Source organism: Somniosus microcephalus, chromosome 22 (genome assembly GCF_052327205.1).
Source record: "Somniosus microcephalus isolate GS21.2 chromosome 22, FLI_Smic_1.0, whole genome shotgun sequence".
NCBI lineage: Eukaryota > Metazoa > Chordata > Chondrichthyes > Squaliformes > Somniosidae > Somniosus > Somniosus microcephalus.
Genome location: NC_141008.1, coordinates 11,159,993 through 11,187,166, shown reverse-complemented (window position 1 = coordinate 11,187,166; position 27,174 = coordinate 11,159,993). Strand labels below are relative to the sequence as shown.

General features: G+C 47.0%; 1 protein-coding gene across 2 annotated transcripts in view; it reads right to left on the bottom strand.

The window, feature by feature from the left end:
* Positions 1-27,174, bottom strand: part of LOC147102029 (calcium/calmodulin-dependent protein kinase kinase 1-like) — a 227,662-nt gene that overhangs the window by 138,678 nt on the left and 61,810 nt on the right. For both annotated transcript variants that reach the window (XM_085964177.1, XM_085964176.1), the window contains exons 2-3: positions 25,511-26,050; positions 1,242-1,289 (exon numbers count right to left, since the gene is read on the bottom strand). In XM_085964177.1, the coding sequence (XP_085820303.1) occupies positions 1,242-1,289; positions 25,511-25,951 (489 nt within the window). In that variant the 5' untranslated portion in view covers positions 25,952-26,050. The remainder of the gene's footprint in view (positions 1-1,241; positions 1,290-25,510; positions 26,051-27,174) is intronic.

Genomic DNA, 27,174 nt, shown 5'->3' with positions numbered 1-27,174 from the left:
TGGCCGGTTGCTCGTGGTCGACGCCCGTGTTCCTGGCCTTGACTTTTTTTTTTTACGCCACCCTCCCGGAGCGAATCCTCGAAGGGAAATGCAGAGTTGCAGGTAGATTCGAATCGACACTCGTCGCCACTGTTAGATCCGTGATTCTGAGAGTATGCTGTTTTTCAATAACCACACGGATGCTGTAACTTAACAATAAACAGGTATTTACTGGAGGAGGGTTGTCTCAAGACTGGGGGTACAAAGAGATGCGCAAGGCTTATATACAGGTGTGGTCACTGCCGGTACTACAGTATACAGGAGCTGTAAAAGTAGTTCTGTCTTAAAGGCACATACACTACACTAATCTCAGCAACTAACACCAGCATCAAAGGTCAGTGGGTCTTCAGGGTCATGATATGCAAGGAAATGAGAATAAATTTCTGCTAATGTCTATATTCATCATCGTTCTTAAGCCTCTTACCCATTAAGCAGAAAAGAGACTTTGCTCACTGACAGATTGCCACAATTCCCTGTCACATCAAACCTCCATTCTAGGCTGCGCTCCCAGCTCAAGGGGAAGGCCCAGGCAATAGCCTGGATTATCTCTACACCCTAGTTTACTGTACCTGACCTGGGAATGCTTGGTGCTGACAACATCTTGAATGCCACCCACACAACTTTTTTTTCCAGAATTAAATTTGTGACAAGGCTTTACATATAATTTTCAAACACTTCCCCTGCTCTTCATGAACTGTTTCTGCGCTAACCCTGGTGTGGGTATGATGGGCTAATGGCTCCGATACTGGACCAGCAGATCGTGGTAAGTTCAAATCCCAGTGCGGCAAATTGTCAAATTCAATTCAACAAATCTGGTCAGTTGTGGGCTGGCTCCAGAAATAATGACCATGAAAACTGCCAGACTGTCGGAAAAACCCAACTGCTTCACTGATGTCCTTCAGGGAAGGAAATTTGCTGTCCTAGCCTGTTCTGGCCGACATGTAACTCCAGTCCCACACTATGTGGTTGACTCAGAATGCCCTCCGCAGTTGTCCCCACCACCTTCTCAGGGCACCGTTGCTCACACCCGGAGAGCAAGTATAAAACAAAACGTGGGCGGAACCCCTTTAAGTCAATGAAAATCGCCCCTATGGAAAGCTGGGGTGGCACCATCACTGACGGTAAGGGAGAGCAAGGTTTCCAACTCATGCTGTTGGGTTGGGGTTGACTTTGAACAGCTAACGTCCCAGATGGAGCATTACCTTTCCGATCTCCGTCTTCAGCTGGTATTGATTCAACCGCAATGTGTCCTGGAGGGGGAAAAGGAGCGAAGAGAGATGGAGTTAATCCCAGACATTCACATTTTAACAGAAGACAAGACAAGGCTAATCATCCTGGCTAAGCTCATCCCTCTAGCACTGTAACTTTCCCACTGTAACACGACAAGTGTATTTTGGACAAGCAGAATCTTGCAATGAATTTTAGATGAAAGACCAGGGGGGAGAAATTCAGTATCGCCCCGGTTGAGGCGTAAGTATCGGGCGGGTGCGAAATTTTGCACCCGGCGCAAGTTATCGCCACCTACTGGTAAATTGGCCTGCTTCGCCCCAGGAGGTGCTTGGAGCGCTAAAACAGGCGCTGCACAACTGTCTTAAGGCGCTAAGCTGGAGGAGCGAGGCACTACCTCCGAGGGCGGGCGCAGCGCAGGTGCGGCCAGTTAGCGATTGCACACAGACACGCTGGCGCCGGTCAGCTCTTAAAGGGGAGGGTCGATCTGGACTTGCAGCCACACCCTGCGCATCAGAGCCCTGAATCTCAGCCTGGACAGACCTGTTGCCACATCCTTAAGCCAAGGACCATGGAGAGGGCCAGGGAGCGAGCGTAGCGGTTCAGCGAGGGGGCCTTGGAGGTTCTGGTTGGCGCGGTGGAGCGCAGGCGATCTCTCCTGTACCCGGACAGTGGCAGGAGGCCACTGCCCAGCGAATATCGAAAAGCTTGGAGGGAGGTGGCTCACAGACTGACCTCCAGCAGCATGGTGCCTAGGACCCCTGTGCAATGCAGGAAGAAATTCAACGACCTCACTCGGGTCGTCAGAGTGAGTGCCCTTTTCAGAATCCTCTTCATCCCTGCAGGTGCACCTCACTTGATGGCCAAGGGGTCCTGAAAACCCCAATGCCCAGCCCTCATCCAGCACCTATGGCCCTTTCAGGAAACTCCCACGCACTTTCAGCACTTTACACACTGTAAGGGCTATTCGACCATGGGAGGCATTGCAGCCAAGATCAGGGCTGCACACTGTAAGGGCTATTCGACCACGGGAGGCATTGCAGCCAAGATCAAGGCTGCACACTGTAAGGGCTATTCCACCACGGGAGGCATTGCAGCCAAGATCAGGGCTGCACACTGTAAGGGCTATTCGACCATGGGAGGCATTGCAGTCAAGATCAGGGCTGCACACTGTAAGGGCTATTCGACCATGGGAGGCATTGCAGCCAAGATCAGGGCTGCACACAGTACTCAGAGCCCGTCCTTTCTCTTGCAGGGCAAGCTGGCGCATAACAGGAGGCAGCAGCAATGGACCGGGGCAGGCCGGCCTCACCTTCAAGCCCTGGCCGATCTGGAGCAGCGAGTCCAGCAGATTATGGCAGGCCGGATGATTGGTCCCGTCGCCACTGGAGATGCCGACCCCATTATGGACAGCAACCTTTTTGACCTCTCTCCTTCCACTTGTTCCTCACACCAGCATCCTTTGCCACCTTCGAGTCAAATCAGTACATTGCAGCACTCATGCCTCCCTTGCTGCCACCCTGTCCTCACGCTAAAGCCACTCTTGTACCTCCCTGCTTTCAGATGCTGATTCACCAGGTGAGGAGGTGAGCCCTCAAGCTGCCACGGTGAGTGATTCTGAAGGCGACGACGAGGAGGAAGCCGGACCATCAGTGCCACCCTCAGCCGAGGCAGCCCATGGCCATAATGGGGACTCGTCTTCCCTGGAGGGGAGCGGGGGGGAATGGTCTAATGAGGGTGAAATTCCAGGACCCAGCGGGCTGCAGCAACGCGAGGGGGGTAGGGAAGCTCGGCGGCCTTCTCCCCGGAGGGAGAGTCTGGCCTCGAGTCCTGCTACAGTGAGCGCAGAAGGGGTGCGGCTCCTCGCTGAAATGAGCGCCCAGGCGGAGCACAGGCACACTGAGCTGATGGCTGCAGTGGCAAGGATGCCCGAATCCATTGAGTCACTGGCAAGGAGTGGCCAGGACTTCGGCGCAGCACAGGCAAGGAGTCTCCAGGACTTCGGCGCAGCACAGACGGCTGCCACGCAATTGCTTAGTGCTGCAATGCAGTCAGTGGCTGGTCTCATGCAGACGCAGATTAAGGCCACACGAGCACTGACTGCTGCCATCCTCGCTGGATCGGGCAGGATTCGCCGGGGCCCTCATCGTGCCGCAGCAAGCCAGCAATCTGTGCTTCAGCAGATTGCTCCGCATGCTGCAGTGGTGCCCCGTGGGAGTGCCAGTGTGTCGGTCGAGCGGGGAGTTGCTGTCCTCTGTCAGGATGACAGCATTCCTGCTGCCAACACTGTCACTTCTCCACTGCAGCTGCCACCACCTGTAGGACAGACTGGTGCCGCCCATGCAGAGTTGGAGCAGTCAGCAGCCGGGCCCTCCAGGCCCAGAGCTGGTCCAGGCCGTCCCTCAAGGGCCTCTGCAGTCTCAGTTTCTGACACTCAGCAGCCTTCCTCCAGCCTTGCTGCAGCCACTGGGGTCCCATTGCGGAGGAGCTGCAGGGTGGGAAGGGGACAATCTCGCAAGCGAAGCAGATCACCCTCGAAGGGCAAAAAGTAGGAGGCGTGGCAAAATGTTGTTCATTGTTTAATTGAAGGCCGAGGATCGTGGTCATATTTTTGTTACTGTTTTGGTCATTGTCTCCAGGTTGTGAGAGCCAGTTATGTGACTGACTGTTTTTTGGGGGGTTTCTCTCTATTACTTTGTCATGCGGATAGTTTGTTAAATAAATAAGTGTCTTTATTCAGAATGTGCATGTTTGCTCTTTGAACTATTTGTTGCCTTGACCGACTTAGGGGTTGCGGCACGGTTCCATTCAGGTTCTTTGAATGGCAGAAGCCATTCCCTCAGAGGGGGCCTAGAAGCGACTTGCTATTAGCCGCTGACGGACGGCCCTTGCACTTTGTGCCTCCCTCCCGTCTTGGTGCTGCTGCTCCTCCTCCTCCTCCTCTGCTGGTGCTCCAATGTCTGGTGGCAGTGGCTGAGTCCTGAGGATTGCCAGGTTATGCAGCATGCAGCACACAACAACGACATGGGAGACTCGCTCAGGTGAGTACTGAAGGGCTCCTCCGGAATGGTCCAGACAGCGGAACCGTTGCTTGAGCACGCCGATTGTGTGCTCAACGATGTTCCTGGTAGCTTGATGGCTCTCGTTGTATCGTTCTTCAGCAGGGGTGCTGGGTGCATGGAGCGGGGTCATCAGCCAGGTGCACAGAGGATAGCCCTTGTCCCCGAGAAGCCAGCCTCCTGGGTGAGCCGGGGCCTCGAAAAGGTCTGCCACAGAAGTCTGGCGCAGGATGAAGGCGTCGTGGCTGCTGCCTGGAAAGCAGGCATTGACAGTGACTATCAGCTGTCTGTGGTCACAGACCAACTGGACGTTCAACGAATGGAACCCCTTCCAGTTGTGGTAATCCTCGGCATTCTCTTGCGGCGCCCGCAAAGCCACATGCGTGCAGTCAATGGCGCCCTGGACCATGGGGAAGCCCGCTATTCTTGCAAAGCCCATTGCACGCTCTTACTGCTTGTCTGGGGTCATGGGGAAGGAGATGTACTGACGACTCCTTTTAAAGAGGGCATTTGTGACTTGACGGGTGCAGCAATGCACCGCAAACTGGGAGATATTGGCAATGTCCCCAGTAGCGGATTGAAAGGAGCTGGTGGCATAGAAGTTGAGAGCCACTGTTACCTTCACTGACACCGACAGAGACGTCCTGCTCCTCAGTTGAGGCTGCAGATCTGGCTGAAGCAGGTGGCAGAGCTCAGTGACCACCTCCCTGCTGAATCGCAACCTCCGAAAACACTGCTCCTCAGACATGTTGAGGTATGAGAACTGTTGGCGGAAAACCCTGGGAGGGTAAGGTCTCGTGTGCTGACGCCTGTTGGGCCTCCTCCGTCTGGCCATGATTGGCACTCTCTCTCGGCGTCTCTGAGCCCTCTCAATGTAATGGAGAAGCCCAACGTTTCCACCCATTGCAGCCCCCATAGTATGTGGCCACTCAAGGTTATGCCAGTGAAAAATCAAACCAACTACAAAGTTCTGGGCCGAAGCCAGAAGTACCTGTGCGAGCGCTGACTCAATGCAGAAAGCTCTCTCCCTTTGTCTCTCTGCAAATCTCTCTCTCTCTCTCAGAAGGAGTGGTCCAGAAATGGCTACCACAAAGAAGCCAGGAAGAGCCCCCTTTAAATAGCGCCCCCCCAGCCCCACAGCGACTGGGAACCGTTCCAGTCAACCTGTCGTTGGGAGCGCCAGGCGGAAAGGAGGGGGGCGCCACTGAATTTCCGGTCCGGGGCGCCCCAAGGGCGTTGCACCATGAAATGACGTCAGGATCTGCGTGCGCAGCTGAGCGGGCGTTGCAGTTTAGCGCCGCCGCTAAATGTCCGCTCAATTTCGTGAGAGGCGCAGGTCTCACCACGCCCGGGCGCTATCTGGCTCGCGCCCCACTTATCGCCCTCTTAAGGCGCTAACGGGCGGCGCAAACAACTGAATTTCTCCCCCAAGGACTTTGATTTTTAACTAATGAAGGAGCAGGGTTTTCGGATTTTCTCTGCTCTGATCAGCATTTTAAACAGGACAGTGTGGTCTGCTCATGAGTATGTCTCATGGATATGAAACAGAAAAGAAGATAGTTACATTTATAGAGCAATTGTCAGAAAATCTCAAAGCTTCACAGCCAATGAAGTACTTTTGAAGCGTAGTCACTGTTGTAATGTCGGAAACGCGGCAGCGCTGTAGCCCGCCCGCTGGGTTTAAATGAGTGCTCACCCAAAAGTCAAAATTGACCCCTCCCTACAGTGGCACGTGCTCAGTTAGATCCTCGCTGCGACTCACTCATCTCAATTAATCTGGCATGATACAGAGCAGATTTTAGCTAAAAGCATTTCCCAGTCAATAAAGCTCTGCGTGCAGGGATAATAGCTGAGAATTAAACCACACCAGACCCTTTTCCAATGACTTTCTGATTTTTGACCCTTGCGAGTTGCCCCAGGAATTGGGGGAGGGGAATTTTTGCTCAATGGAACATTTTGACAGTCAGGCTGGCGGAGAGCGACTGAATCGATAAATTACGTGGCTGTGATGAGAAAATGTTGACATCGAAACATAAATTGGATGGGAAAGGGTATCTGCTGGGTTTTTACACAATGGGGTACAGCTGTCTGCTGGGTTTTTACGCAATGGGGTACAGCTGTCTGCTGGGTTTTTAAACAATGGGGTACAGCGGACTGCTGGGTTTTTACACAGTGGGGTACAGCTGCCTGCTGGATGTTTACACAATGGGGTACAGCTGTCTGCTGGGTTTTTACACAATGGGGTACAGCTGTCTGCTGGGTTTTTACGCAATGGGGTACAGCTGTCTGCTGGGTTTTTACACAATGGGGTACAGCTGCCTGCTGGGTTTTTACACAATGGGGTACAGCTGTCTGCTGGGTTTTTACACAATGGGGTACAGCTGTCTGCTGGGTTTTTACACAATGGGGTACAGCTGTCTGCTGTGTTTTTACACAATGGGGTACAGCTGTCTGCTGGGTTTTACACAATAGGGTACAGCTGTCTGCTGGGTTTTTACACAATGGGGTACAGCTGTCTGCTGGGTTTTTACACAATGGGGTACAGCTGTCTGCTGGGTTTTTACACAATGGGGTACAGCTGTCTGCTGGGTTTTTACACAATGGGGTACAGCTGTCTGCTGGGTTTTTACACAATGGGGTACAGCTGTCTGCTGGGTTTTTACACAATGGGGTACAGCTGTCTGCTGGATGTTTACACAATGGGGTACAGCTGCCTGCTGAGTTTTTACACAATGGGGTACAGCTGTCTGCTGGGTTTTTACACAATAGGGTACAGCTGTCTGCTGGGTTTTTACACAATGGGGTACAGCTGTCTGCTGGGCTTTTACACAATGGGGTACAGCTGTCTGCTGGGTTTTTACACAATGGGGTACAGCTGTCTGCTGGGTTTTTACACAATGGGGTACAGCTGTCTGCTGGGTTTTTACACAATGTGGTACAGCTGCCTGCTGAGTTTTTACACAATAGGGTACAGCTGTCTGCTTGGTTTTTACACAATGGGGTACAGCTGTCTGCTGGGTTTTTACACAATGGGGTACAGCTGTCTGCTGGATGTTTACACAATGGGGTACAGCTGTCTGCTGTGATTTTACACAATGGGGTACAGCTGTCTGCTGGGTTTTTACACAATGGGGTACAGCTGTCTGCTGGGTTTTTACACAATGGGTTACAGCTGTCTGCTGGGTTTTTACACAATGGGGTACAGCTGTCTGCTGGGTTTTTATACAATGGGGTACAGTGGTCTGCTGGATTTTTATACAACGGGGTACAGCTGTCTGCTGGGTTTTTACACAATGGGGTACAGCTGTCTGCTGGATTTTTAAACAATGGGGTACAGCTGTCTGCTGGATTTTTACACAATGGGGTACAGCTGTCTGCTGGATTTTTAAACAATGGGGTACAGCGGTCTGCTGGGTTTTTACACAATGGGGTACAGCTGTCTGCTGGGTTTTTACACAATAGGTTTCAGCAGTCTGCTGGGTTTTTACACAATGGGGTACAGCTGTCTGCTGTGTTTTTACACAATGGGGTACAGCTGTCTGCTGGGTTTTTACACAATGGGGTACAGCTGTCTGCTGGGTTTTTACACAATGGGGTACAGCGGTCTGCTGGGTTTTTACACAATGGGGTACAGCTGTCTGCTGGGTTTTTACACAATGGGGTACAGCTGTCTGCTGAGTTTTTACATGATGGCTGTTGGAAAATTCTCAGGCTGCCAAAGCAAACTTTGCGAATCGCAGCTCATTATCAAACGATCAATGCCAGGCAGCCGGGTTTGTGCTGATGAACGACTTTTGATTAAAGCCCCAGGTCCATTTAGTCAATCCTGTAAATAAAAAGCCCCTGCTTTAATGCTGAACTGCTTCTACGCCACGTCTGGGACTGGAGCTGCCCACTTGTTTGACTGGAATAGATTAGCTGAGGTGCTTTCTGATCAGACTCTCTGGAATCTTCTACCATATCATTTGGAGCTTTGAACTCCTAGTCACTGATCCTAGAGGAAAGCTGGAATCGATAGCTGTTTTAAAAAAATCATTAATAAGTTTTCTGTGCTGTTGCCCAAGGTTAATAGACGAAAAGTTTTTTTTGATATGCAAGGTGGTGACAGAGTTGGGAAAGAGACTTCGGAAACTAGTGGCCAGAGCCTGCAACTACATGGGTTATTAATATTCATTCTTGGGATGTGGGCATCGCTGGCATTTATTGCCCATCCCTAGTTGCCCTAAAAATGAGTGTCTTGCTAGGCCACTCCAGAGGGCAGTTAAGAGCCAACCACGTTGGTGTGGGGCTGCAGTCACATGTAGGCCAGACCGGGTAAGGACAACAGGTTTCCTTCCCTAAAGGATATTAGTGAACCAGTTGGGTTTTTACAATCTGGCAGCTTCATGGTCATTTTGATTGATTGTTCCTGATTTTTAAACTGAATTCAAATTCTCAAATTGCCATGGTGGGATTTGAACTGACTGTTCTACTGGATTGTTAGCCCAGGTCTTCTGGACCAGTGGTCTAGTGACAGATCCACTACGCTGCCGGACCCAATAGACAACTATTTTCATACAATTTCCACTCTAAGACCACGATTTTGGTGTTGGGTGTATATTGGGCTAGCAGTGAGCAGACCCATTGCCCAATGTCTTCTCCGAGAGGCTCGAACCATTAGGATGGTTGAACCTTGATTACATTCATTGGCATATGTCCTGCGTGTTTTGAGTGCTGATAGGCAGCTCGGCATTTTGGGAGGGCCGGAAATCTGGTGGGGTGTAGAACATGGGCCTGCAGCAGCTCATTAAAGGGGAGGGCTGGTCAGATGGTGGGGGTGGGGTGGGGGAGGTGACAAAGGGCATTAATAAAGGGGCTGAGAACTTTGGAGAAGGTACAGGGAGGGCAGTTAAGGTGATCTTCAAGGCTCAAAACTTCCAAAATAAAATTGCCAGCCCTGCTTCTCGCCGTCCCTTTAACTGATGCTGGGCCTGGCCATTTCCCACTGTGCAATGCCCATGTTCAGTGAACATTATCCTGAGCGGGTCTGATGCTAATGGCCACCAAGATGGTATCAGGGTCCTAGCTACACCATGGGACCCCGCTGTGATGAGGCATTTACAGGTTCGATGAAAATCGGGGCTTAAATTTCAATGATAAATGTGAACATAAAGGCGTGACAAAAACCACACCAGGTTCTCCCGAGTCTACGCTGTAATGATATCAGCAAATAGTGATGTTATTTGCCTGTTCGATTATGATGCCTTAATAGCATGATTGCAGGTATTGATTGCTTGTGCCTGACCAGCAGAGGTCATGTGACCAGACAAGCAGGCTGAGAGTTTTTAGTTTCACTTTAGCTGCAGCTCAAGCATGGTGTGTCCTGAAAAGCTGTATGAATTCTTGAACAAACCTTAGATTAAAAGTTATTCTCTTTTATATAAATGTCTCATCATTGAACCCACAAAGAAATCAATACATGTTGTCAGAAGTGGCTGAAAGAGAATCGAAAAAAAATAAAAAATCGAAAAAAAATAAAAAAATCGGAAGTTAAATCAGCTCTCCACATATTAGCAAGCCAAAAGAGAAAATCGTTACTTACCTTGGAGAATAGCTAATGAAGTGAAAAAATGGAAGGATTACACCCACCAGCGACGCTTCAGTTGTTAGGCAATGTGGCTGAAAATTGGAGAAAGTTCAAACAGCGTTTGGGGTTGTATTTAGCGGCAATCGGAGCTGACGAGAAAAGTGATAAACAGAAATCGTCCGTGTTCTTACATGTCGTGGGTGATGAAGCGCTCGAGGTGTATAATAACTTCACATTTGATGTTGATGGAGACAAAATGAAGCTAGATAAAATAATGGAACAGTTTGAGGCCTACTGCATACCTAAACGCAACGTGACGTTTGAGAGGCACAAATTTTTCACATGTGTACAGAAAATCGGCGAGACTATTGATCAGTATGTGACTGAACTGAGAAACCGAAGCAAATCGTGTGAATTTGGGGGACTGACAGACTCGCTGATAAAAGACAGACTGGTGTGTGGTATTCCAGATAATGGTCTAAGGGAAAGACTGCTAAGAGAGCAAGATCTAGACCTGGGAAAAGCCATAGCACTGTGTAGGGCTACAGAGACAGTAAAGTTGCAGGCAAAGGAGCTGTTCAGTGACAGTAGCTGCAACGTGGATGCAGTGAGAAAGAACTGATACAAACCATTTAATAAAGAGAGCGCCAATGTGAAAAAAGAGGCGTGGCCAGCAAACGAAAATGAAAGGGTCAATCGGAAGTCATGTAGTCGATGCGGTACACAGCATCCACAAAGAAAGTGTCCAGCATATGGTAAAACATGCAATAGATGCAACAAAAACAACCATTATGCCCGTTGCTGTAAGAACCAAGTGCAACAAAGCAAGGTCCATACAGTAGATGAAAGCGAGATAGAGGAATTCTATGTAGATGTTGTGTCTGAAAACAAAAAAGAAGAAAGAGACTGGATGTTGACACTAAAAGTGAATGACATACACATTCCATTTAAATTGGATACTGGAGCACAAGTTAATGTGCTATCAGAGACCGATTTTAAGAGAATTAGACCCAGACCAAAGTTACATGGAATACAAGTGAAAGTGACCGGATACTCAGGTACTGATATACCAGTGAAAGGAAAATGCATTGTCAAAGTAACACACAAGGACAGAGAGCACACGCTAGCATTAATCGTGGTGCCAAAGGATGTGCAAGCCATACTAGGTTTAAAAGCCTGTGAGAGACTGAACCTGGTAAAGAGAGTCCTCGTTGTGGAAAGCGAAGGAGAGACAGTCTATGATGAACTCATGAAAGAGTACAAAGACCTATTTAAGGGTCTAGGCTGCATTCCAGGAGAACACACGATCAGAGTAGATAAAAGTATGACACCGGTCATACATCCATGCAGAAAAGTTCCGTTTGCTCTTCAAAAGCAACTGAAGACAGAGTTGGACAGGATGGAAAGCCTGAACGTGATTCAGAAGATAGATGAGCCAACTGAGTGGGTGAGTTCCCTCGTCGTAGTGGACAAAAAGAATGGAAAGCTCAGAATTTGCCTGGATCCAAGAGATCTAAACAGAGCAATAAAGAGAGAGCACTTCAAGCTTCCTACACGTGAGGAAATCATGGCACAGTTTGCAAATGCAAAATATTTCAGCAAGTTAGATGCATCCTCAGGATTTTGGCAGATGAAAGTGGACGAAGCAAGTTCAAGACTGTACACGTTCAACAGTCCATTTGGCAGATACAGATTCCTAAGGTTACCATTTGGCATTGCCTCAGCTCCTGAAGTGTATCACAAAACAATTCATATGATCAATGAGCACCTGGAGGGAGTTGATACATCAATGGATGACATCATAGTATGGGGAACCACGAGAACTGAGCATGACGAGAGACTGAAAAAAGTGCTGGAAGCAACAAGGAAAACAAACCTGAAGCTGAATAGAGAGAAATGCCAGCTCGGGGTGACAGAACTGACATTCGTGGGAGATATCCTTAGCAGTGAGGGCATCAGACCAGATCCCAGAAAGGTGTCCGCCATTGAGAATATGCCAAAGCCACAATGCAAAAAGGACGTGCAGAGGTTTAATGGAATGATCAATTACATGGGTAAATTCATATCCAACCTCTCAGAAAAGATGGCGCCGCTGAGAAGACTAACTGAAAAGAACATAGAATGGGAATGGAATCATGAGCATGAGAAGTCATGGAGCGATCTAAAGAAACTGCTCACAGAGGAACCAGTTCTGAGGTTTTATGACCCATCAAGATATCATCAGATGCATCACAGAGTGGGCTCGGTGCCGTTCTTCTGCAACAATATGACTACTGGCAACCTATTGCATATGCATCGCGCTCAATGACAGACGCGGAGACGTGATATGCTCAAATAGAAAAGGAGCTGCTCAGCATCACATACGCCTGTGAAAGATTTCACCAGTTTGTGGCAGGACAAGCAATCAGTGTAGAGACTGACCATAAGCCCTTGATTGCATTGTTCCAAAAGCCACTAAATAGCTGTCCACTTAGAATACAAAGAATGATGATCAGGCTGCAACGCTATACACTGAATGTTGCGTACACACCGGGTAAGCTGATGTATACAGCAGACACGTTGTCCAGAGCTGTTGACCCAAGTGAGCCCGCAAACACCACAATGGATGAAAAAGTGAACGCCTACATGGACATGATCACAAGTGCACTGCCCATAGCAGATGCAAAAATGGAGCTCATAAAGACTGAGACAAACAAAGAGGAAACAATGAGACGACTGAAGAAAAGCACCTTGGATGGCTGCCCCAACATGAAGCAAGACTGCTCACCTGACATAGCAGAGTACTGGAACTGCAGGGCAGAACTATCAGTGGTCGAAGACATCATCTACAAAGGAAGTAAAATAGTTATCCCAAAGAGCCTGAGAAAAGAAATGCTAAAAAAGATCCATGGAGGACATCTGGGAATCGAAAAGTGTAAGAAAAGAGCACAAGAGGTGATGTACTGGCCACGAATGCACCAAGATGTGACAAATGAGGTGTCAAACTGCACAATGTGCCTGAAATATCGAGCAAGCAATCCGGCAGAACCACTAAAGCCACACCCAGCACCAGACAGACCTTACCAGAAGGTAGGCGCTGACCTATTCGTATGTCAAGGGAAGGACTATCTTGTCCTCACAGACTATTACTCCCTGTATCCAGAGGTTTGTAGACTGTACACCACCACTGCAGAAGCTGTGATAAGAAGTATGAAAGCCATATTCTCCAGACATGGCGTGGCAAGCGAGGTCTTCACAGACAACGGACCCCAGTTTAACAATGCAAATTTCCGACACTTTGCCAAAGAGTGGGACTTTGTCCACACAACGTCAAGTCCTCACTATCCACAGTCCAATGGACTAGTGGAAAAATCGGTCCAGACAGTGAAAAGACTGATGTACAAGGCAAAAGACAGTGGAACTGACTTCTACCAAAGCATGCTTGTATACCGCACAACGCCGCTCGAGTGTGGTATGTCACCAGCCCAACTCCTGATGGGACGTCGGCTAAGGTCAAACCTACCCATCCCGGAGAACCTCCTGAAAACAAAAGAGGGGGAGAAAGTGAGGAAGTTCAAAGAACAACAGAAAGAAAAGCAAAAGTACTATTATGACAGAGGAACACAAAACCTACCTGAACTCCACACTGGTGACCAAGTAAGGTTGAAAGACAAAACAAACACATGGACTGAGAAGGGAACTGTCCTGAGTGAAGTTCAACCAAGATCATACGCCATTCAGACAGATGAGGGTGCTGTTCTGAGAAGAAATTATCAAGATCTTCTCATGGAACCAGCCACAGCAGGTCAAGAGACTGATACTGTTGAACAACCTGATCACACAGCTGAGAACACATCATCTGAGGCAACAACTCAGATTCAAGGACAATCAATCAGAAAATCCTCAAGACACGTGAAGCCTCCTGAGAGACTCATTGAGCAAATTTAAGGACTATTGTTATAGAAGGAAGTAATGTTATCTTATTCTTTCTTCAAGTTCTAGTGTATTGACATATTTCATGTGAACACACAAAGCAAGGTTAAAAAACCTTGATCATGATAATGATAATGTAAGTTCATTAAGTGTTACAGTTAAAATGCAGATTAATACAAAGAAAACATGTTGTTAGTTAAAAGTAAAATACTTTTGTTTTAAGAAAGGGAGATGTAATGATATCAGCAAATAGTGATGTTATTTGCCTGTTCGATTATGATGCCTTAATAGCATGATTGCAGGTATTGATTGCTTGTGCCTGACCAGCAGAGGTCATGTGACCAGACAAGCAGGCTGAGAGTTTTTAGTTTCACTTTAGCTGCAGCTCAAGCATGGTGTGTCCTGAAAAGCTGTATGAATTCTTGAACAAACCTCAGATTAAAAGTTATTCTCTTTTATATAAATGTCTCATCATTGAACCCACAAAGAAATCAATACATACGCTGGAGCCTGTGTCCAGGGGTACCCGGCAAATATGGGATCCCTGGTAAAACTCACCATAACTGCAGAAAAAGTGCACACAACCACTGGATCGGTTTCATTTAAGCGCGGTAAATTGTGATATGATTTGTTTTATTGTTAATGCGGTGTGTAAACTTTCTACAGGCCTAGTTCTTGATGCATTTTACTACATATTTGTGCTTTAATGGACAGTGGGGTCGGGGGAGTTGTGCGGGGGTGCAGAGGGGGTCCCCTGAATGCTCACGGAGCCCAGGGCCCCTCAGCCCGGCTCTGCTCCCTCCTCTCCGTCCTGCCTTTGCCCTGCTGATTTACTCAGTTTTCTCTCTTCTGCTTCTGCTTCTCTCTTTCTCCCCTTGTCTGTTTCCTTGTCCCCGACTCCTCTTCTTTGCATCTCCATCTCTCTCTCTCTCTCTCTCTCTCTCTGTCCTCTTCTCCATCTGACTTTTTTCTTCTTTGCTTCGTTCCTTTCAGTTGGGTGACACAACCGTAACTTTGACCAGAAGTTCTTTGCCAACAGAGAACTCTGGGCTGGTTGGTGTTTTGGGACTGAAGAAGAGCCTTTGTCAGAACAGTGATGGTGGGGGTGGGAATGGTTGGCTGCACCTCCCCTCTATTGACCTGTTCTTTGCCCAGGTTTTCTATGGTTTCTATGGTTTCCATTCTCTCCCATTTTTTTACCTTTTCCTTGGCCTTCCCTCGCTCAGCTGTGGCTCAGTGGGCAGCACCCTCACCTCTGAGTCAGAAGGTTGTGGGTTCAGGTCCCACTCCAGGGACTTGAGCACATAAATCTAGGCTGACACTCCAGTGCAGTGCTGAGGGATGAGACATTAAACTGAGGCCCCGTCTGCTCTCAGGTGGATGTAAAAGATCCCATGGCACTATTTCGAAGAAGAGCAGGGGAGTTCTCCCCGGTGTCCTGGCCAATATTTATCCCTTAACCAACATAACAAAACAGATTATCTGGTCATTATCACATTGCTGTTTGTGGGATCTTGCTGTGTGGAAATTGGCTGCTGTGTTTCCTACATTACAACAGTGACTACACTCCAAAAGTGTGAAGCACTTTGGGATGTCTTGAGATCGTGAAAGGTGCTATATAAATGCAAGTCTTTCGTTCTTTCTGTCTCAGCTACTCACACATTCATTTCTTTATTTATTCTTTCTTTTATTTGACTGAAATGATCCGTTAAATCATCCTTCTGATACTTCCATGTCATTTCTCTTTGCCTTTTATATTTTTTCCTCACCCCTCTCTCCTCTCCCTTCCCCTTGATCCTTCCGTTCTGGTGAAGGACTTAGTCTGAAACATCGACTGCCCGTTCCCTCCACAGATGCTTCAACCTGCCACCTGTTTCCAGCGTCTTTAGTTATGGATTTCATAGGAACATAGGATCAGCCTGTTTCACCATTCAATGAGATCATGGCTGATCTATACATCAATACTATTTACCCGCCTTTGCTCCATATCGAGAATAGATTGTATCGGGAATCTTTCATGTGAAGGTTGTAGTGTCATTGAACAGCTCTGGCAGAGCAATATGTCAGCTGTCACCTTAGATAGTGCCGTTCATATCAGAACAGCATAAATTCCTCTGAGCAATGCATCTTTTGTAGAGCAAGTGTGACCCAAGCAGTTCACTTATCTTTAGGAATATAGTAACATAGGAACAGGATGAGGCCATTCAGTCCCTCGAGCCTGCTCCACCATTCAATGAGATCATGGCTGATCTGTACCGCAACCCCGTTTACCCGCGTTTGCTCCGTATCCCTTGATACCCTTACCCCAAAAAAATCTATCGCTCTCAGCCTTGAAAATTTCAATTGGCCCCCAGCCTCTCCGGTTTTTTTTCTTTTGTAACATAGCTCACAGACTGCAGTGCTGCTGTCGTGGCTCGACCGATATCTAAAGCTTTCTGCTACATTTAGTGGGGTGGGTTTTCAACTTGAAATCCATGGAAACTTTCGGAGCCCCTCCGCACCCCCAGCACAACCCCACCCTCCCACCGAGCCATTAACGCAGAAACGTGTAGCAAAATACATGAAAAACTAGGCCTGAAGAATGTTTACACGCTGCATTAATAATAAAGCAGATCATATCACAATATCCTGCACTTAAATTGAACTGATCCCGGGGTGGTTTGGAATTCTTCTGCGCTATGGTGAGTTTTACCAGGGACCCCATTCTTGGCTGGGTCTCCTGCACACAGGTCCCAGAGGCCCCCTTGTGTTAATCTGCCCCTGGGTAAGAGAGAGTCCATATTCTCTGACTTACCAAAACCAGAACGGGGCGGGTTCGAGAACGAGCGGCTGATCCGCAGTGCCCGTCTTACAAGTCGAAAATCTACCCCAATGTATGTCACCAGTCCTAAGGTTGTAGAAATAGAGGGAACGCCCGCTAGAAATTGAGGAAGGGTACGAGGATATAAGAAGGATCCGCACAGCTTTGTTCCTCTCCTTTTAGTTTTACCGTTGTTATTCTCTCCTGTAATCAGTGCCTATCCAGATTGTGCCAGTAGACCATTATTCAGCAGGTGCCCTCACTGCCTGCCTCTATCACTCAACTCAAAATATCTGTTCATCTGCATAAAGAGCTTGTAAAGCAACCCAATTAAGAACATCACGTCGAAACTGTTGTCAGACTGCTTGTCTACTATTCAGTCTTGGATGAGCTGTAATTTCCTCCAGTTAAACATTGAACATTGGGAAGATCAAAGCCATTATCTTCAGTCCCCACCACAAATTACGTACCCTCACCCCCGATTCCATCCCCCTCCCCGGCCACTGTCTGAGGCCGAATCAGATTGCATGCAATTTCAGCATTCTATTTGACCCTGAGCTGAGCTTCCGACCCTATAATCCTCTCCATCACCAAGACTGCCTACTTCCACCTCTGTAATATCGCCCATCTCCGCCCCTGCCTCAGCCCATCTTCCCTGAAACCCTCATCCAGGTTTTGGTCGCTTCCATACTGGACCGTTCCAACGCTCTCCTGGCCCGGCCTCCTACCATGCACCCTCTGCAAACTTCAGCTCATCAAAAACTCTGCCCCTACCCTGACTCGCACCAAGTATCGCTTATCAATCACCCTGTCTACAATGACCCACACTGGCGCCTGGTGCCCATCGTGTCAAATTGAAAATTTTCATCCTCATATTTAAATCCATTCATACCTCATCCCTTCCTGTGTTAGGAATGTGAGTTTGGTAATAATATAGGCTGAGGCTGCAGTCGTGCGCCTATAAGCAAAGGATGAATTCTTGGACACTGTCAAATACTTGAAGGTTGATTAAACATAAAGGGCTATAAATTCGTTAGCCCCCGAAAACGGACGCGGGGATCGCGAGCTCGATTAACCCACGCCGTTGAATGAAATGCAGGCAGCAAGCCAACTTCCTGGAAAGGAGGAAAGCTGTCCTGTCTCCTCTGGGGTCAGGAGGCCCCCCAGACACATGATAAGAAGGCAGTGGGAACAGATCGCTGTGGAGGTCAATGCCAGGAGTATAGCCCCAAGGACATGGATGCAGTGCCGGAAGAAGTTTAATGATCGCACACGAGTGGTCAAGGTCAGTGAATGCATCCTCAACAGTGGAATATAATATAGAATATAAGTAATTATTTTATATAAAAGGGATTTCTTAACTATTTCTCAATCTTAATCCCTAAAACCTATTTCTGTAAGGTGTCAACAGTGGCTCAACAGTAGCACTCTCATCTCTGACATTGTGTCAGAAGGCCATGGGTCCAAGCCTCACTCCAGAGACTTGAGCACATAATCGAGGCTGAGACTTCAGTGCAGTACTGAGGGAGCGCAGCACTGTCAGAGGTGCTTGGATGAGATGTTAATCCAAGACCCAATCAGCCCTCTCAGGTGGATGTAAAAGGCTCTATGACCTCAGGACGTTCCAAAGCACTTTACAGCCAATGAAGTATTTTTGAAGTGTAGTCATTGTTGTAATGTAGGGAAATGTGCAGCCATTTTGCGCACAGCAAGGTCCCACACACAGCAATGTGATAAATGACCAGATCTATCTGTTTTAGTGATGTTGGTTGAGGGATAAATATTAGCTGGGGAGAACTCCCCTTCTCTATTTCAAATAGTGCCGTCGGATCTTTTACATCCACCCGGTTAACGTCTCATCTGAAAGACGGCACCCCTGACAGTGCAGCACTCCCTCAGTACTGCACTGGAGAATCAGCCTGAATTATGTGCTCAAGGCTCTGGAGTGGAGCTTGAACCCACAGTCTTCTGACTCAGATGCAAGAGTGGGACCACTGAGCCACAGCTGACACCAGACACCAGACTGAGGAACTTGAGGTTACAAGTTGGTTTGTTTTGGAGCATTTGTTGTCGGGGAGAAGGGGAAGCTAAAAGTGGAACAACAAATGAAAGCTGAGACTAAAAGGAAATCAATGCAATTCCCTCACTTGACACTGAGAGGATGGTCAATAATCCTACCGCTCCCTGGACAGTGCCAATACCAGAATATAGCAATAAGATTTGTTACCTCCGATAGATCCATGCTGCAGGCAGCGATCATTAAAAACTTCGCCCAGCCAAACCCCAGAGAACATTACACTGGTCAGCACCTCGCCGGCACTTGTTCAGGAGTGAGCAGGTCCCGGAATCTCCTGCCTCTGCGCCTTGGGCCAGAGTTTCTGCAAAGGCGGAGCTCTTGGAACAGGCCTGACCGATCTGCACTGAAACTCTGCCACAATAGCAGCTGAGGAACAGTTTGATCATCAGCGTGCTCTCCATCTGCTGCACTCCTGGCCACTGTGTAACCTGAAGCACTGATATTACTGCAGAAAGCAACTCTCACCGATAAGCAGGCTCATCCATCTTTATAAGGTTTTTGTGCAAGAATGGAATCGCTCAGCTTAATGCCGTTTGATTGACTCCTGTGGGATAGGGAGCACTAGAGTTAAAGAGTCTTTAAATGGATGTAGATTAAGATATAGTCAATTAAAAGGGTATTTAATACATAATGGTTGTATTAAAGAAGAAAGTACTTGCATTTCTCCAGCGCCTTTCACAACCTCAGGACGTCCCAAAGCGCTTTACAGCCAATAAAGCACTTTTGACGTGCAGTCACTGTTCTAATGCAAGAATCTTGGCAGCCAATTTGCACACAGCAAAATCCCACAGACAGCAATGAGATAAATGACGAGCTAATCTGTTTTTTAGTGATGTTGGTTGAGGGATAAATATTGCCCAGGACACCGGGGAGAACTCCATTGCTTTTCTTCAAAATAGTGCCGTGGGATCTTTTACATCCACCTAAGAGAGCAGACGGGGGCCTCGGTTTAACGTCTCAACTGAAAGACGGCACCTCAGACAGTGCAGCACTCCCTCAGCACAGCCCTGGAGAATCAGCCTAGATTTTGCGCTCAAGTCTTTAGAGTGGGGTTTGAACCCACAACCTTCTGCCTCAGAGGCGAGAGTGCTACCACTGAGCCACACCTGACACTATATTAGGAATAAATTAAAAGGCTGTAAACGTAACAAACACAGTTAAAACTAGGTTAAGGCACAGAAAGGAGCCAGCAAGATATGGGGGCTGAGAGAGAGTTACACTAATTCATCAGACCAGATGAAGTAAAATGTAGTTGTCAACTCGTGGCCCTGTACGATAGTGGAAGCCAGCTTTATGAGGAACTTGCATTATCTAGGAGGTTCCGGAAAACACGAGAGTAAGGACAACTAGAAAAGAAGCAATGTCTCCTGGTGGACTTGATCAAGCTCAAAGCCACTGAGCTTGAGGAACAGTTGGAGACACTCCATATCCTGCATGAGGAGAAGGTTTGTGGAAACTACCTCACTCACATACAGAGATAAAGAGCAAGGCAGAGCAAGGGAAATGGGGATTGATCCACCAGAGTGCAGGGATCTCCCCAACAGTCTCAAAGTGTCCAATAGGATTATACTGTTGGATACCTACAATACAAGACAAGGATGGTGAGTCTGGGGAGAGTGAGCAACACTCTGGCACCATGGAGCAAGATCTTACCAAAATGGAAAACGGGAAGGTGGTGAAGAGCAGGTGTACTGCATTTGTGGGGTTCTATAATTAGAGCTATAGACAGCCTCCTATGCTTCTGCAGCTGGGAGTCCTGAATGCTGTGCTGTCTCCCAGGTCCCAGGATAATGGAATAGAATCATAGAATTTTATGGCACAGGAGGAGGCCATTCAGCCCATCGTGTCTCTGCCGGCCAAAAAAGAGCAATCTAGCCCAATCCCACTTTCCAGCTCTTGGTCCGTAGCCCTGTAGGTTACGGCAATTCAAGTGCATATCCAAGTACTTTTTAAATGCAATGAGGGTTTCTGCCTCTACCTCCCTTTCAGGCAGTGAGTTCCAGACCCCCACCACCCTCTGGGTGAAAAAGATTCTCCTCAACTCCCCTCTAATCCTTCTCCCAATTACTTTAAATCAATGCCCCCTGATTATTGACCCTTCTGCTAAGGTAAATAGGTCCTTAATATCCACTCTATCAAGTCCCTCATAATTTTATACACCTCCGTTAAGTCTCTCCTTAGCCTCCTATGTTCCAAAGATAACACCCCCAGCCTATTGAATCTTTCCTCATAGCTAAAATTCTCCAGTCCTGGCAATATCCTCGTAAATCTCCTCTGTACCCTCTCTAGTGCAATCACAGCTTTCCACAAACCAGAACTGCTCGCAGTACTCTAGCTGCGGCCTAACTAGTGCTTTATACAGTTGAAGCATAACCCCCCTGCTCTTATATTCTATGCCACGGTTAATAAAGGAAAGTATCCTGTACGCCTTCTTAACCACCTTATTTACCTGGCCTGCTACCTTCAGGGATCTGTGGACATGCACTCCAAGGTCCCTCTGTTCCTCTACACTTCTCAGTATCCTACCATTTATTGTGTATTTCCTTGCCTTGTTAGCCCTCCCCAAATACATTAGCTCACACTTCTCCGGATTGAATTCCATTTGCCACTTTTCTGGCCACCTAACCAGTCCATTGATATCTTCCTGCAAGCCACAACTTTCCTCCTCACTATCCACCACACAGCCAATTTTTGTATCATCTGCAAACTTCTTAATCATGCCCCTTACATTGAAGTCTAAATCATTGATATATACCACAAAAATCAAAGGACCAAGTACTGAGCCCTGCGGAACCCCACTAGAAACAGACTTCCAGTCACAAAAACACCTGTTGACCATTACCCTTTGCTTCCTGCCACAAAACCAATTTTGGATCCAACTTGCCACTTTCCCTTGGATCCCATGGGCTTTTACATTTCTGACCATTCTGCCATATGGGACCTTCTCATCTCCTTGCTGAAATCCATGTAGACATCAAACCTGTTGCCCTCATCGACCCTCCTTGTTACCTCTTCAAAAATTCAATCACATTAGTCAGACTCGGCCTTCTCTTAACAAATCCATGCTGACTGTCCTTGACTGATCCGTGCCTTTTTAAATGACGATCACTCCTGTCCCTCAGAATTTTTTCCAATAATTTTCCACCACCAAGGTTAGGCTGACTGGCCTATATTTACTCGGTCTGTCCCTTTCTCCCTTTTTAAACAACAGTACAATGTGGAGTAAAAGGGAGTGGTGGAAAAGCTTCTGGAAAGGAAGTGGGAACAGCGAAAGGTACGTTAGTGGAGCAGGAGAAGCTCCGAGGAAGTTCTCAGAGTGTGTTCTGTCTCGGACTAGGAAGGACACTTTGCTGCACTTAGTTCTAGGTAATAAAGCCAAACGATTATCTGAAGGTGAAACACTTGGGGAATTGTGACTAGATGCTCATGAGGTTCATATCAAAACAAATAAGGAAAAGAAAAAAGTCAAAGATGAAGTTTTGGGCTGCACATTAGCGAATTTGCGTGATATCACACACAGAATCTACAGTGCAGATAGAGGCCATTTCGGCCCATCGAGCCTGCACCGATATGAAAGGGGACATAGCTTAAATTAATTGGCTGGAAGAATGGCAGAATGGAAGAATAAAGAGAAAGATTAGTGCGAAAATTAGGTTTGAAAAGGAGGCACATGATCAATATAGAGAGGATAATGCATAAGGCAACTGTGAGAAATATAAGGGAAGAAAAAAGGGAGATTTGGAAAACTAATAGTGAGCATGAAGAGAGACTGGTTGCCAACATAAAAAGGAAATAGCTAATCTTTAATAACCACATAATAAGCTAAAAGACAATCAAAGAAAGGGTGGGAGCACTGGAGGAAATAGTTTCACTTTATCGACCTTATCGAATCGCTTTCTCATTTTAAACAACTTGATTAAATCTCCCCTCAATTTTCTAAACTCAAGGGAATACAAGCCGAGTCTTTGCAACCTGTCCTCATAATTTAACCCTTTTAGCCCCGATTTCTTTCTGGTGATCTCCGATGCACCCCCTCCAAGACCAATATATCCTTCTTGAGATATGGTGCCCAGAACATATCCTTCTTGGGGTCTGACCGAGGCTCTGCACAACTTCCTCCTCTTTGCATTCCAGTCCCCTTGAGATAAGGGCCAACATTCCACTAGCCTTCTGAATTGCTTTTTTACACCTTAAAATGAGAGCCAGGCTGTTGAGGGATGATGTCAGGAAACACTTCGTCACAACAAGGGTAGAGGAAATCTGGAAATCTCCCCAAAAGCTGTTGAGGCTGAGGCGGGGGGAGGCAGGGGGGTCAATTGAAAATGTCAAAACTGAGATTGATAGATCTTTGTTCGGCAAGGGTATTAAGGAATACGGAACCAAGGCGGGTAGATGGAGTAAAGATACCGATCAGCCATGATCTAATTGACTGGCGGAACAGGCGCGAGGGGCTGAATGGCCTCCTCCTGTTCCTATGTTGAACTGAAAATAAACAGAGAAGCCATAATCGAAAGAAAAATATGTTGCTACATCAAATCATCTTTCTTGTTTATCAAAGTTTAATTAACTGTCCAAAACACTGCAGCTCTTAGACAGGCAATCAAGCTTGTACCTGCTGCAACATTTAGACGAAGAAAAGCTATAAATTGCCGTCAATCTGCTAAAACAAAAAGCTCCTTTTGACAAGACGTAAAACTCCTCAATTGTGCAGATTGAATTCAGATTTAGTTCTAAAAGAATATTTTTCATAGAATGATAGAATCATAGAGTGATACAGAGCAGAACAAGGCCATTCGGCCCATTGTGCCTATGCTGGCTCTCTGAATCAGCTATCCAACTAGTCCCACTCCCCTGCTCTTTCCCCTCAGCCCCAGAGTAAATTTTTTTCCTTTCAAGTATATTCCCAATTGAAAGATATTATTGAATCTGCTTCCACCACCTTTTCAGGCATTGCATTCCAGATCACAACAACTCGCTGCCTAATTTTTTTCCCCCTCATGTCACCTCTGGTTCTTTTGCCAATCATCTTAAATCTGTGTAACGTGGTTACTGTGGTGTATGTAACCTGTTCCACCTTAAGAGAACTTAAGCCTGTTCCACCTTAAGAGATGTACTACTTTCTCTGGCTGCTGTATACGTAATACCGGTGGTGACCACCGGTATATAAGCACTGTGTAGTAATATTGTATTTAGTATAGTCCTGACCTCCAACCAGTAAAGACCTGTTGAACTTTAATCTTGTAGTCTGTGTTAGTAATTACAACTAGAACACACAGACTTAACAGTTACCAACCCTTCTGCCACTGGAAACAGTTTCTCCTTATTTACTCCATCAAAACCCCTTCATGATTTTGAACACCTCTATTAAATCTCCCCTTGACCGTCTCTGTTATAGGGAGGACAACCCCAGCTTCTCCAGTCTCTCCACATAACTGAAATCCCTCATCCCTGGTCCCATTCTGGTAAATCTCCTCTGCACCCTCGCCAAGGCCTTGACATCCTTCCTAAAGTGTGGTGCCCAGAATTAGACACAATACTCCAGCTGAGGCCTAACCAGTGTTTCATAAAGGTTTAGCATAACTTCCTTGTTTTTGTACTTTATTCCTCTATTAATAAAGCCAAGGTTCCCATTTGCTTTTTTAACAGCCTTCTTAACTTGTCCTGCCACCTTCAAAGCTTTGAGTACCGACACCCCCTAGGACCCTGATTGCTATTTTTGGACTGAGCTGAGCGTTTGGACCTCTGACTCTCTCCACAGTCTCAGCTGGCGGCCCAGCCAAAGAGGAACCCCCAGGAAGGTTTTAGTTTATTTCTGCAAGGCCGGAAGTAGCAGGAATGCTTCTCCATGCTCCACAAAAACAACCTGGGCCACTGCCACACCGGGTACCAGTCCCTCCTAAATATGGAACCCCCCTGGACCCACCCTCCTCCTCCGACCAGCCCTCAAAGTGGGCCAGGGCTCCCATCAGGATTATCGGGCAGCTGACGGGCGTGCGCTTCCCAAACACCACGCAGGGGAATATCTGCCCCAATGGGCCCATTGGTTGATGGCTGATGGGTTTAAAATAGAGCCTATGCACCACATAACCTTGACGCTCTAAGACTAGGAATGAGTGTGAATGATACCAATAACTGAACACTTACTCCACTGGTATGGCATTCCTCTGTCCAGAGGTGTTAACTTCTACTTAGAATGGATTAACAGTTGTGTTAATTAGTAGCCAGGAGACTATTCCACAAAGACATTAAGCATTGGTCTGCTAATAGCAATGAGCCATTGCTAGCTCTGACCTTAGTGTGGCCACGCCGTAAATTTCTTCAGGAAAGTTAGAAGCTCAATACATCATGATCAAGGATCCTGCCATGAAACACGGCCATCTAAATTCCAGGAGTTGGTGGACTGGGAACCAGTGTAGGTCAGCGAGCACAGGAGTGAACGGGACTTGGTGCTAGCTGGGATGCCAGTTAAAAGAAGTCTTTCACAGGCAGTTCACTATAAAAAGCTGAAATTCCATTTATTTCCTTTGCAAAAATTTTCCCCAAAGCCCGGACATTATTTTGTAACTCCCCCTCCGCACGACCCAGTTATATCCATAACCACACCACCATTCCTCCTTCAAATCAAAAGAAAACCATTTGCGACACCCCGTAGAACCATCAATGTGACACTGTATCCCCTAACAGGAGATGGGAAGCTAAAGGATAATTACCTGCCAATAAAAACCGTATTCTGTTTTGCAAAAATCTGGAAAGACATTTTTTTAAATACTTCACAGTTTTTCTCTTTTACAGTTGGTCATCTCTTGTCATAAATTGCACAAACAATTCACCTGGGAGTCGGCCATATTGACCCGGCTGGACTCAACAGTTGTCTGTCTTCCTGCTGGCAATGGCCCTGTTGCATAGGCATCATAGCTGGCTGAAAGAGAGTTTCCTGAGGAACGTTCTTGGAGGGACAGCTTCCTGCTGGAAAGTTTGGGCCGAGAACCCACTTTCTTTGTCACGCTGCTCACACCCTTGTAGGTTTTGGCGTGATTCTCAGCAACCTCACCGACTCCATTTGTCTGACTGTCTCCTCCATCCTTTGATTGGTCTGTGTCCTTAACATCTGTGGTCTGGCTTCCACTTCCCACATTCCCTGAAGAGGGTTCCTCAGACACCTGCACGGCAGCAACCTGCTGGGCCAGGTCCTCCTGTTGAAGCTCTGCAATTTTATCCATCTCTGCGCTTTCTTCCGCGGAGTCCCTTTCTGGAGCTGAGGTTGACATCATCAAGTATCTGGAACGGAGCAGGCGGAAGAAGCTTTGGAAGCCACTAATCAATTGTCATGAAGTTCTCTTTGGCTAGTGGCTTTCCACAGTCCTATGGAACTGAAATAAAGAGTCAATCATTAGGATGAGAAACAGAGAATGGAGAAATATACATTTTATAATATCTAATTTACTAGAATGTATTTCATGGAATTATCATAGAATAATACAGCAGAGGGAGAGAATTCATTTTTGAAAGTCACTATTGAATCTGCTTCTACCACCCTTTCAAGCAGCGTGTTCCAGATTCTTTTCTGATTCTTTTGCCAATTATTTAAATCATTTTTTGTTTACTTATGCCTCTGTGAAGTGCCTTGAGACATGATTCTACATTAAAGGCACTATATAAATGCACGTTGTTGTAGATTATAGACGTGCGGTGCCTGATAGCCCACTCACTTCAGGATCATTTTGTTTTAAACCACTCTATGTTTTATCATTAAATAAAAACTGCGCAATTTTGTATCTAATCAGTGGATTGTTTGACTTGTGGAACCTCATCCTGCTGTTTAAGAGTCTCCAAATAGAGCCAGTGAGATCTACACAGGCCACGTTTCCATTTGCCTGATGTGGAGGTCATGCAGCCGACACTGATGTCTCACCGTGTACCCTGGGGGGAGGCAGCATCACCTCGGACACTGCACTTTGCCAAAGCCCCTTGCCCGAGGAGCTGGATTTCACTGTTGGTGATGAGTAAGCCTGGTATGTGGCACTAGGTTTGGATATTTAGAACATCAAGTTGACCAGCATGTCACAAGGTGCACTTGGAGGTATTATGTCCAATTAAACACTCACATTGGTGGTAATAACTAACTACTTTTATTTCCAGAGCCTCTAGAATCTTCTGTCAAAGAATAATAAAATAATACAAGAGAAGTGTAACGGCTACAATGGGCTTACTCCCATCAGAGCCTTCTAGTGTTCAGTTAACAATATGCAAGTGACAAACATATCAGTAAGGACATACGCCGCTTACTGAAGCCCAGAGAGCTCAAGCCCAGCTTCGTAAAGTCAATGGACCCCAACTTCAGGTTAGACTTCAACTGGCTAAAACTGCAGGCTACCAGCACAGAGCACATAAGCTTCTCGCTCCTTGTCCAGCTGGGACCACTCTTCCTAATAGGGGCATTGCCATCCAGGGTTATCTGGAGCAAAGTAAGGAGAATCCCAGCCCCCAATGATGT